Source organism: Austrofundulus limnaeus, unplaced genomic scaffold, assembly GCF_001266775.1.
Source record: "Austrofundulus limnaeus strain Quisiro unplaced genomic scaffold, Austrofundulus_limnaeus-1.0 Scaffold1516, whole genome shotgun sequence".
NCBI classification, from domain to species: Eukaryota; Metazoa; Chordata; class Actinopteri; order Cyprinodontiformes; family Rivulidae; genus Austrofundulus; species Austrofundulus limnaeus.
Window position 1 is genome coordinate 48,415 of NW_013953918.1, and position 11,590 is coordinate 60,004.

At 40.0% G+C, this 11,590-nt stretch overlaps 1 protein-coding gene across 1 annotated transcript in view; it reads right to left on the reverse strand.

Moving 5' to 3' along the window:
- LOC106535645 (filamin-C) overlaps positions 1-11,366 on the reverse strand; it is a 48,910-nt gene extending 37,544 nt beyond the window's left edge. The window contains exons 1-2 of the mRNA XM_014032702.1: positions 11,064-11,366; positions 2,846-3,329 (exon numbers count right to left, since the gene is read on the reverse strand). Of these exons, the coding sequence (XP_013888156.1) occupies positions 2,846-3,215 (370 nt within the window). The 5' untranslated portion in view covers positions 3,216-3,329; positions 11,064-11,366. The remainder of the gene's footprint in view (positions 1-2,845; positions 3,330-11,063) is intronic.
- Positions 11,367-11,590: the final 224 nt, after the last annotated feature.

Sequence of the window (11,590 nt, forward strand, 5' to 3'; positions counted from 1 at the left end):
ATATTCCATTAGCAAATTTTTTGCATTTAAATCGATGTATGGAAATCATCTGGGGACCCTTACTTGATATTTTGTGACCCACATAGGGGTCCCGACCCCAACTTTGGGAACCACTGCTCCAGATTACAGCTTTACTAATCGTCCTTCATGAACAAACTAACCTGCTGGTTTCCACCTGGATWAAAATTAGAGGGGGATTTATAAACCCAGTCTGGTCTTCACTGYTCCTGCTGGAGTCACGTTTCCTCATCGATTGTTGGAATAATCTGACAAAATGACCAGTTCTCCTCCTTTTKTGATCAAAACTAATCTTTAACTTTAGCTCAGGGTTGGTAAAGCTGAAGACAAAGGGAATTGTGGAGTTTCGAGCTGTAGCTTCACAGGAGGACATCAGGTCTTTGGGTTAGGCCGCCTGGAGCAACACGGCGGCTTAATTCACAGAAATGGGTGTTTGATGAAGGCGGCAGTCTCTGCTTCTCAAACTTAAAGCTGATGGATCAATGAGCACCGCAGCATTTCATGTGACTAATGAGTAAATATTTGCAGTTCCTGTCCTGCTGCTCGGTTGCCTCCTGGGTGGAGCAGATTTCTGACTGCTCTTTAGTAACTCCTAAAGTCAAGACTTACACATCAATTCTCAAGTATTTAGCAGCAGGCAAAGACAAAATGAGAAGTGAAACAGGTGTGGACGCAATTTACAGGAACAAAAAGAACAGATGAAAGGTTATTTATCGGAGCAGAAACTTTCAAGAATTTAAATAAACTTGAAAACAGTGAGTAGAGKGTGAGGAGGGACTGCAGACGCGAGKGGAGATGMCAGTTTGGTAATTTGTGGCGAGCGTTGCTGCCTGGGTGTGTCCGTTTTCTGCGCCGAAAGGAGGAAGGAAGAGAGAGCAAGCTGCCCTCTCATCTTCAGATTAAATGACTCAGATCCAGCCGAAGACGGGAGGAGGGTGAGTCAGCTGGAAGGAAGGATCACCGGAGCCTGGTACTGAACCCTGAACAGCTCGTCTCTGAGACTCTGAGCAACAGTTTGAGTCGAACGGCGTCATCGCTTTATGAAGGTTTCTCAGACATGAGCGTCGTCTCGTCTCTGCTGGTTTAACAGTAAAACTATTCAAACTGCTACTAATGTGACAAAACAAGCAGCTGCTTGAAGCCCAATAAACCCAGCTTTATGACAGAAAGGTTGAGCCAACTCCTCTCGGTCCCTGAAAAGWTCAGCTCCAGAGGTTTTTTCTTTATCTCTCTCAGGATGTCAAGATGTTTAAATAAGGGATGAATGTTTTCCCGTAAAACTAAACCTGACAGCTTCAACAACAAGTCTACATGTGTGATATCAGAGCTCAAAACACCTTCAAACGTCGTCTCATTTGTCTCCATGTGTCTCTGTGTTGGACTGGAGACATGTCCAGGCTGTCCCCAAACAACACAGTGATCTTACTGTCACGATACATTGTTCAAGATGATATTGTCTCAGAAATTATTGCGATAAATAATATTTAGAGGACATTATGAAGTTTGCAAAAGTTTTTGAAATTTATATAATTACAATCGTTACCCTCCTCTATCCAGGCCAGTGTGATTTATTCTCTGTGCGTCTTTCTCTYGATTTATAAAATAACTATGATCACCCTCACACTGCTTTTGAAATGTACATAAAGTTACAAATAGACCGCGGGTGTGGTTTGTGAAATCAACACATCTACTGAAGCTGTAAAATCGCTAACCACATCCTCCTCTTATCAAAGCCGGCGCAATTTATTCTTTARATGTCTTACTGATTAAAGTTTACAAAATGTAGGATTAGAAAAAAAGGCAACTCTTAGCAAAACAAAAGCTTCAAAATGCAGCTCAGATTTAAAACTTTCAAAATAAAAAACTTTTTTACCCCCTAATCTCCAAAGCTGAAAGCGAGTTAGTTTTAAGTTAGAAGACAGCAGCTATTAGTCGGGACTTTGATACAATTTTCAAACTTATTTTAGAGTGGTTTTTCCTTTACTCCTATTGATTCCAAAACTTTTAATCGGAGCATCCATTAAGGATTTAGAGMTCATCAAAAGTTGAAAATTATTACTTCTATAAAACAGTTGGAGCCCCGTAAACATACAGAGCGTCACAATTTAACTATTTTTCCAACCAAAGCAGAAAACAAACTAGATAAAAGCCTTTAGATAGATTTTGAAACAGAGTCTAAGCATTAAGAGCAACTAAAGATCACAAAATCCTGACCCACACACTGCCCATGCATTCATCAAAGTGCCTATTATTATTATTATTATTATTATTATTATTATTATCACTACTACTACTACTAGAGAATAGTATTAATGTTCTGTTTTCAAATAATTTAAAATTTATAAACTAGGGTGGGGAAAAAGCCCCCCTTCCCAAGTGCCCCCTCTGTGCCACCCCCCTTGAACCGCCACTGCACCCGGCCCACCGCAGACAAAAGCCCTGTTGTGTCTCAATCTGTGACCGGCTTCTCTGTCCGACTATAGGCCCACTCCAGGCCCGGCCCTGCCCAGCTCAGAGGGGCGGCTGTGGGGGAGAAGAGATGAGCAGAGAAACACGGGGCTCCCCCCCTTCTCTGCAGAGTCAGACCCCCACTTCTCCTCCCAAAACCCAGCAGCCCCTCTAATCTGGAACAAGAGGTTTATTTAGTCATGAAACTGTAACTTTTAATGATTTTTGTGAGATTTAAAAAAAAGTTTTAGTCCTAATTTCTTGCATTTGTCAGGTTTAATCAGAGGCTTGTGACGTCATCAGTCAAACAGCCAAACATGTGGAGAAAAAAGCAGCTAAAGTTTGCACCTGGATGAGGGCGCACAGCTCACACACCCACCTATGGACACCAGCTTGATGTTCTCCTTCTCCAGGAACTCCAGCGCCACGGACACGTTCTCCAGCTGCATCTGGCGGAAGGTGGGCCTCTGGTTGTACTTGCGGAACATTTTCTTCTGGGACAGGACCTCCAGGAGCCCGATGAGCCGCAGCCCGTCGCTCAGGTCCGTCTGCAGGTTCCCGATCCGCTTGTTGACGCATTTCAGGTGCTCGTTGCACCAGCGCGTGAAGGTGTTCTGCTGGATCTTCTTCCACGGCGCGTCCTCGGCCAGGTCCTTCTCCGTGGCGGGCATTTCTGCGTCCTTGTCCGAGGAGAGAGCGTTGGGAGCGGGCGCGGCGCTCTGATGGAGCCGGGGGTGGGAACCGCTCATTTTTATGGTCTCTGCTGCCTCTCGGTTCGCTGAGGTCCTGGGGAGGGTTGTTTTTTTTTTTTTTTTTTTCCTGGGTGGAGTCTGCTCGAGTCTCTGTCTCACTTTTCAGCTCCTCTGTTAGAGAAAAAGAAAAGAAAGAAGAGATGAGAGCAGTTTATAAGCAGAGAAAGTAGGCGGATATGGATCTGGTGACACAGTTTTTATGTTAAAACCTGTAAAAACAGGAGAAAAGTCTCACCAGCATAAATCTAAATATCTGGGGAGGGGGAAGAAAAAGCAACTGAACTGGGAGAACCTGGACCAGTTCTGGCCCTCAGGGTTCTGTGACCTGCTCCTGCACACCTGGTTGAAATCAGCAGGTGATTAAAAGGCTCCTGCAGACCTGAGCTGACTCAGCAGTTCTGGACACGTTTCAAACATGCTGCACATGTTTTCTAACACCAGCAGAAACATGAAATCTAATTTTAAAGAAAGAAAACCTGCATCAKCTCCAGATTCAGCAGGTTTTTATCAGTGCTAGTTGCACTAACCCGCTAAAGCACTAACTTTAATATTTAGGTCCCCTAATTCTAAAGCACTAACTCAAATATTTAGGTCCCCTAATTCTAAAGCACTAATTCATATATTTAGGTCCCCTAATTCTAAAGCACTAACACACTTAAAAAATTAGCAAAAGCTAATTCTAAAGCACTAGAAACCCAGCTGACCCATGGAACACTCCTCAGAGTCAACATGAGATGATATTTTCTGTGTGCAGAGTATTGTTAATATTTCATCTCATGCAGTGGTTCCCAAAGTTAGGGTCGGGACCTCTTTGTGGGTCACAAAACATCAGGTGAGGGTCCCCAGGTGATTTTCAGACATCAACTTAAATGCAAAAAAAAATTTCTAATGGAATATTTTAATCATGAATATTGCAATTTTTTTTTGAAATAATCATAAATTATTTATAGTTATTATTCACATATTTAACAGAGATATTACCAAAATTAGCTATGTAAACAAGTAATAAATGATCACAAGTGTCTGCAACTATTATTTTGTGGGTCAGAAGCAAAAATGTTGAAAACCACTGATCTAGTGGATAAATGACACACATGTGACCAYCAGGTCTGACATCTTTCACCCTCAGTTGTTGACAATAACATTMATCATTAATATTTAAAGAACTCAATTAGTGCTTATAAATTTAGCCCATAAATTTAGCAAGTGCTAATCCACTAATGAATTAGCAAAAGCCCCAAAGCACTAATCAGAAAATTAGTTCCCCTATTAGTGTTTTAGTGCTTTAGAGGAGCTAGGTCCACCACTGGTTTTTATAAAACATTGTGAGAAAACACCCTTCATTTATTCATCTTATTCTTATATAAAAACACTAAAATAACCAGATTATTCACGGCCCCTGAGTTTATTGGAGATCTTGAGTCTCGGGCCTCATAAAGAGCGTCACTTCTTCTGGACGTTCTCCTTGTTTATTTGTGTTGTTGGATTCAGCTCAGTTTGGTTTTAGTACAAGCAGTTTGCTTATTTGTTCATGTTTTTCTTGGACTCCTCGACATGTCGGTTTGAATCTGCTGCAGCCTGATTGTTAGAGGTCGGGCTGCAGAGCAGCCAGACGCTGAGTGTCTAGACGTCAGAATTACTAAGCTCCTCTGACTGTCCTGAGCACTCAGCTGAATCACTGATGATGAACGTCTGGTCAGTAAATACTGGCCTGACAGACGGACACGGAGAAAACTTTAGCTCGTCCTTCAGGTGACAAACTGCAGCCTCCTGAACAAAACTTTATATTTTACTTCCACCCAAACTGACTCTGCTGTTGCACACCTAAAGTTTTTTTGCAAACAGCCAATAAAAAGAAGAAGAAGACTCTGCTGTTGTAGCTTTTGTGTGATTCATCAGCATTCACAATTTTATCATATTTAGCTAATTTTGGTCTTTTTAGCAAATGTTTTGCTCCTTTCAGCTTTTTGATATTTGCTTTTGACATGTAGCTAATGTTTTACAACATTAAGCTTTTGGCATTTTGATACTTCGGCTTTAGCTACAGTTTTGCTATGTTTAGCTTTTAGCTTGCCTTTTGATATTTTTAGCCTCTAGCTAAAATTTGGCTACTAAAAAAACAAGCAAACATTTGGCTACTTGTAGTTTTGCTACTTTTAGTTGTTAGCTAATATTTTGCATCTTTTAACTAACATTTAGCTACTTTTAGCTTATAACTGTTTTGCTAGTTTTAACTTTTAAGAAATTATTTTGTTACTTTAGGTGTATTTTGCATCAATAAGTTTTAGCTAGACTTTTGATATTTTGGCTTGTAGCTATAATTTTACTTTTTAAATTTTTAGCTTGCCTTCTGCTACTTTTAGCCTCTACCTAACAATTACTTGTTGCTTTGCTACTTTTAGTTCTTGGCTAAAGATTTGCATTTTTAACTAGCATGTTGCTACTTATAGCTTATAATTGTTTTGCTATTTTTAGTGTTTTTCTATTTTTGACATGTAACTAAAGATTTGTCACTTTGAGCCTTTGGATAGCATTATGATATTTTAGCTTCTAGTTTGTATTTTGCTACTTAGATTTTTTTTAGCTTGCCTTTTGCTACTTTTAGCTTTAAGCTAGCATCTGGCTATTGAATCTTTTATCCAGGATTTTGTTACTTTTAGCTTTTAACAAGTGTTTTGTTTCTTATAATTTCAAGTAGCATTTTCATACCTTTAGCCTAGCAAAAAATAATAATAATAATAATAAAAATAAAAAGGCTAATTTTGTTCACTTTGATTATATTTTCTAACCACACAGGTCAAGATGCCACCACAGCAGGTTTAGGAAAATAAAATGAGTGAAAATGCAGCTGAAGTCCAGAGAAAACCTTTTAAGGACTCTCAGGACAAATAAAAACTATAAAGTTTGGCTGTTTGGAAGCAAAATATGAAAAAATGCTTCTACGTCATTTAAATTTGAATATGAACTCAGTTCTATTTTACCATCATGAACAGAAAGATAATCTGAAGAACAAACAGATTAAATCTGTTTCTGGGTTTATTTGTTGAAGGCGGGGCCCTTCAGTCTTGGGCCATTTAAAGTCTGACAGTCTTATCAGGAGTTAGGGTGGAGTTTTTGATCGAAGATTTATCTTTAAAACAGACAGATGATCTGCTTCAGTTGGATCCATGACACAGATTAGACCAATAAAATAATTTCTAACATTAATTCACCAAATGTTGTTTTTAAAACGACGCCTGATAAAACTTTCAGTTGCTTCTCGTCCTTTGAGGAAGATGGAGGGAAATATGTAACCACAGCTTTTGACTAAATAAGGAGATTGGTGCCAGGAGCCACAGCCACTGTGTGTGTGCGTGTGCGTGTGTGTGTGTGTGTGTGTGTGTGTGTGTGTGTGTGTGTGTGTGTGTGTCTGGTCAAAGGAGAATCTGAGGAATGCTCCTCACTCCCCCATAACAACCCTGGAGCCCCCCAGCTTCGATAACACCCCAATAAAAGAGGCCTGTTATTGGAAGTGGCACCAGCGTTTGGACCGTTTCAAACAGCAGAACAATGGTGTTKAACAATCTGCTCCACTTCACCGTTTTAATTACGTGTAAACTTCACAACAATAAACAAGGCTTCATTCAAACGCCCGACTCGTGGGCCACAGTGGCGAGGCGACAGAAATGTGCCTCCATGTTTGGAGAGGCTGTGGTTTTTCGACTCTCGTTCGGGAAAACAAAATAAAGGCTGAGGCTGGGAAGAAGTGAGAGCTGAGGAAACTCTTCACTGTGGCCCATTGTTTCTGAGGAATTTACAAGATAAACAAGAAACAAAACAAAGGGAGGGAAGAGAACGAAGAGTTCAGATAAAATGAGTATCTGTCTCCCTCTAGTGGAACATAAAGGTACTGCATGCGCTCTTTTACTAAGAAAAATCCAAATTTTCTTACCCTCATGTCATTCTTTTACTTGTAAAACAAATAAATACGTTTGCAGACATGTGATAATATATAATTAAAGTAAAAAAATTATGATTTTAGGATATGTTTTTAATAAAAAAACAAGTTTATTCACAGGTGAGCTCATATTTCATTAAGAAAGCAAATACTGGTACAAAAAAAAAAAACAGGATTTTTTTAAAATAGTTGTTCACCTCAAAAAGATTGACAAATAACATAATTGCAAAATCCATCAACCAATATTGGATGAAACGATCTTTGCTTGCCTGTTCAGTTTCTGCAGATCTGATGTATGTCAGCTGAATCTTTGATGATAAAATTTCAAAATCTGAGATGTACAAGTGGTAGGGTTTCTTACATTCTTGATTATTTAATCCCAACAAGTTGAATTAAACTAATAAATTACTAAACTGCTCAGATGAAAAATAGTTTATTTGTCAATGTTCTTGATAATAATAATAAAAAAATTCCAGCTGCTTTTCATTAAGCCAGTTTTAGATGTAAAATCTAACATTARACCCCCCTCTAGTGGAATTTTTTTTAACACAGCCAATAAACAAACAGCAGAACCKGAATTTGCAGGAGAACCTTAAGAAAAAAAAGCAATACAATAAAAATGGGCCTAAAAACAACCTTCAGACGGACTCCAGAAAGAATACGGTAGCAGCTGCATCAGAATGTCATATAAATGTTGCATTATGTTTGCATATTTTATCTGTGTTTGTCATTACAACAAAACAACAAAAATCAGTTAAATTAGCTTTTTTTAAATTTTCTGGTTAAACTGATTGAAGAATGGCGTTCAGCAATAATCTGTTTCAAATAATCACACGACATGTTTTGACAGTGACGCATCCAACTTTAAATCCAACTGATTTARAGTAAAACAGGTTATTGTTTGTCTCGGATCAATTCTCAACCAGGTCTCAAGCAGAGGGAAGCTGAACGCTGCAGAACAGGAAGTCGTGCACAACACACACGACCAAACCTCGAGATGTGGGGAGTCAGTGGCACTGATTACAGCTGCGTCTCTGCAGACGAGGTGGTGGTGGTGGTGGTGGCACCCGGTGGGTGAGGACGAGTCAAACGAGGACAGGTTTCATTTGTTTCTGCAGCAGCAGCATCTTTTATCTGTGAGGCCTGTGTCGCTTCTTCGTTTCAAGGTTTGGTCAAACCAGAAAAGATGCAGCAGATTAATGTAACATCTTCACAAATTCATGGACGTTATCCACTCAGCACATTGTGTTTTAGATGTTTAACCCCACTATAAAACCATCTAATCACAGAAATAAAAATTTATAAGAAGCTGAAGCCAACAAATTTTATTTTAATTATACAAATCTTTCAGCTGTTTTATCAGGTTTGACTCTAACCACCTGATCTGAAAAGTAAAGCCAATAAGGAAGTTCAATAAAACCTGTCATTTATTAAGTTTTACTTAAAGAACGTGAGATTCATCTTGTAGAAGTTGGATTAAATAAAGGGCAAGTTAAAACATACTGTTAAAACAAACTATTTGTGCTTTCAAACATTGGTATTTTTAAGCAATAAAACATATTTCAGCAGAAGAACGATTCAAGAATAAAAAAAATGATTTCCTGCTGAAACACCCACTMAACGCTGGGTGTTAAAGGACAGCTGAAGTTTACTAAATAAGCTGAAACTGAATTATTTGAGTAAAAATACAAATAAAATTAACTAAAAAGAAGAAAATCGAGTGAATGGAACATAAGAGAACCTAAAAAGAGGAAAAATTAGAAGCTTAAAGACAATTCTAACTAAAAGGTAAAAGCTGTTAAATGCTAACTAAGAATAGCTACAGGCTAAAAGTAGCTTTGCTAAAAATAGAAAACAGCTAAGAGCAGCAAAAGACTTGGAAAAAGCTAAAAAAAATCTAAGAGAAAGCTAAAAGTAGCAAAAAGCTAAGCAAAAAATGTTTAGAAACTGGAAGTAGCAAAACAATAGGTAAAATTAGCAAAGATCTACCTAAAAGTAGCATAAGACTAGCAAAACCATTGAAAGGCTAACTAGTGCTAAAAAAGACTAAACACTTGCTAAATGTAAAAGAAAAAAAGATAAAAAGTTTGGCTAAGGGAAAAAAACTAAAATTATAAAAGGCCTATCTAAAAGTGGCAAAAAGCGAACTAAAAGCAAATAAACACTAAGACTATCCAGAAGCTACGTCACTACTGGCTTGGGAGTATGCCGAAGCAGTCAACCAACTGGGGAGAGATAATAGTGTTACTGGTAAATGGGTACCAAGACATACTGGCATTTATGGTAACCAGAGAGCTGACTACCTCGCAAGAGCTGGCAGTCAGGCTCACTTTAAAGGACCAGAGCCTGCTATGGGTGTTTCAACAACAATCTGCAGGACTGCCCTACAGGCATGGATCAGACGTCAACACTCAATCTGCTGGAGGGAGCTGACGGATTGTAGACAGGCACGGGAACTAACAGCCCAAATCATGGATTTGGAAAATCCCTTCTTGCCTTGACAAGGAACACCTTAAGTACACTGGTTGGAGTCCTAACTGGGCACAATCTGCTCAACCGTCATAAAATGGTGATGGGACTCCAAGACAATGGTCTGTGTGATGGCTGCGGCATTGAATCAGAGACCTCTTTGCACTACTTAGGCCAATGCTTGGCTCTGAGTGGTCTAAGGGAAAGAATTCTTGGAGACCCCTTTGTGGATCCCGAGAAGCTTAGAACACTGAGTGTTTCTAACCTTGTGTCCTTCATCCGACGGACAAAAAGGTTTGATTAAAGCCCAGTATCTTTTGGGGAGAGCAATGGGCCCACTTATGAGGCCCCCGCTCACCTGGGTTGTACCCATCCCCAATTACCATTACCATTACCATCCAGAAGCTAAGTAGAAAAACCTAGCCAAAATCAGCAAACGACTAGCTAAAAGCTAACTAAAGGCTAATGCTAAAAAAGACCAAACAAAACAGTAAAAAAAAATCACAAAGGTTAGCCAAATACTTGCTAAAAGTTAAAAATAGCTTACTAAGACATAAAACAATATTTTTTGTTAGTATTTCAAATAATTTTAAAGGGATTGGAAGAATCTGAATGCATTCTTATTGGGATTTTATTTATGCATTATTGTCAATGTTTTGAAAAGTAAAAAAGTTACAAAACCTAGAAATTACATGAACCGACTGCCTGAATCAACGGATTTTTTTGATGTTTTGATGATTGTTCAAAACAACTCAAAGTAAGAAGAATTCATTTGAGTCCAGAAAGAATCACAGAACAATAAAGAGAAACAGGATCGCTGTAAAAATGCTGACTCAGCATTTACACAATTAACATTTAGAATAAAAAAAAGTCTAAAATGGATATTTGTCTCAGAGAGGCAAGTCTTTGTTACAGAAACACACTGATGCTGGTGAGCCGGATACACCTCTGTTTGGAGTTCTGTTACGCGGATCAGTTTTGGTCCCTGAACGCACCACGGTGGTGAGACCGGCTCCCAGCGGAGGAGGGCGCAAGTGGCTCCTGCTCTGTTCGGACCCCCTCCCGTTAAAAGCTGTCGGTGCACGTGACCTTATTTGGTGTGGAGACCCAAACCGTGACAACCGGGGGACTTTTCGTGCGTAAAAGCGCGTGACGGAGCGCACCAAACTTTCTTTTCTGAGACCCATGGCTGGATGGATGGGACGTTACAGATGTTGTCCTCCTGTAGAAAAACCATGAAGCGACTGAGACAACCAGAGTCCGCACACAGGACCTCACAGCCCGAACAGAACCAGCTTCAACACGCGCGTAAAGATGCCGCTGCGTGCGCTCCGGAGCGCAAACACTTCAAACAAAAAACCTTAAAGAAATCTAATTTAGATGATCTAAAAAGAAAAATAACTCCCAGAATGCCCCAGAAACAGCGGGTCCAGACTCACCTGAGTCCACCTGAGGTCCCGCAGTCAGTGTGTCCGTCCGCTCCGCTCGTCAGCAGCTCTACAGGCACTGCGGAGGGTGTGTGTGTGTGTGTGCGCGAGAGAGAGAGAGAGACAGAGGGAGAGAGAGATAGAGAGAGGTTGCGGACCTCCTTCTCCACGCGCAGTCCGTCCTGACGTATGTTAAAAAAAAGAAACAGATAGTCCTCCTGCTCTTTTGCTCTTTTCTACCTCCTCTGACTTCTCCGAGAACCTTAATTGGTAAAACATCAGAGGAGGAGGAGAGTCTCTCTCTCTCTCTCTCTCTCTCTCTCTCCGTTAAAGGTGACGTCATGACCGCGCCTTCCAGATTTTAAAGGTATGATGTCACCTCTCATCATGCCCCGTCTTCATTTTGCCCTCCCTGCAGCCCCTCAGATCTAAGTGCTCACTTTAATCTGAAGCTCTGCAGCAGCTGAGCGTTGGGTCAGAGGAGAAGTATGTTCTCTGCTCACTGATCTGGATGGAGGAAGAAGAGAGTTTTTTTTTTT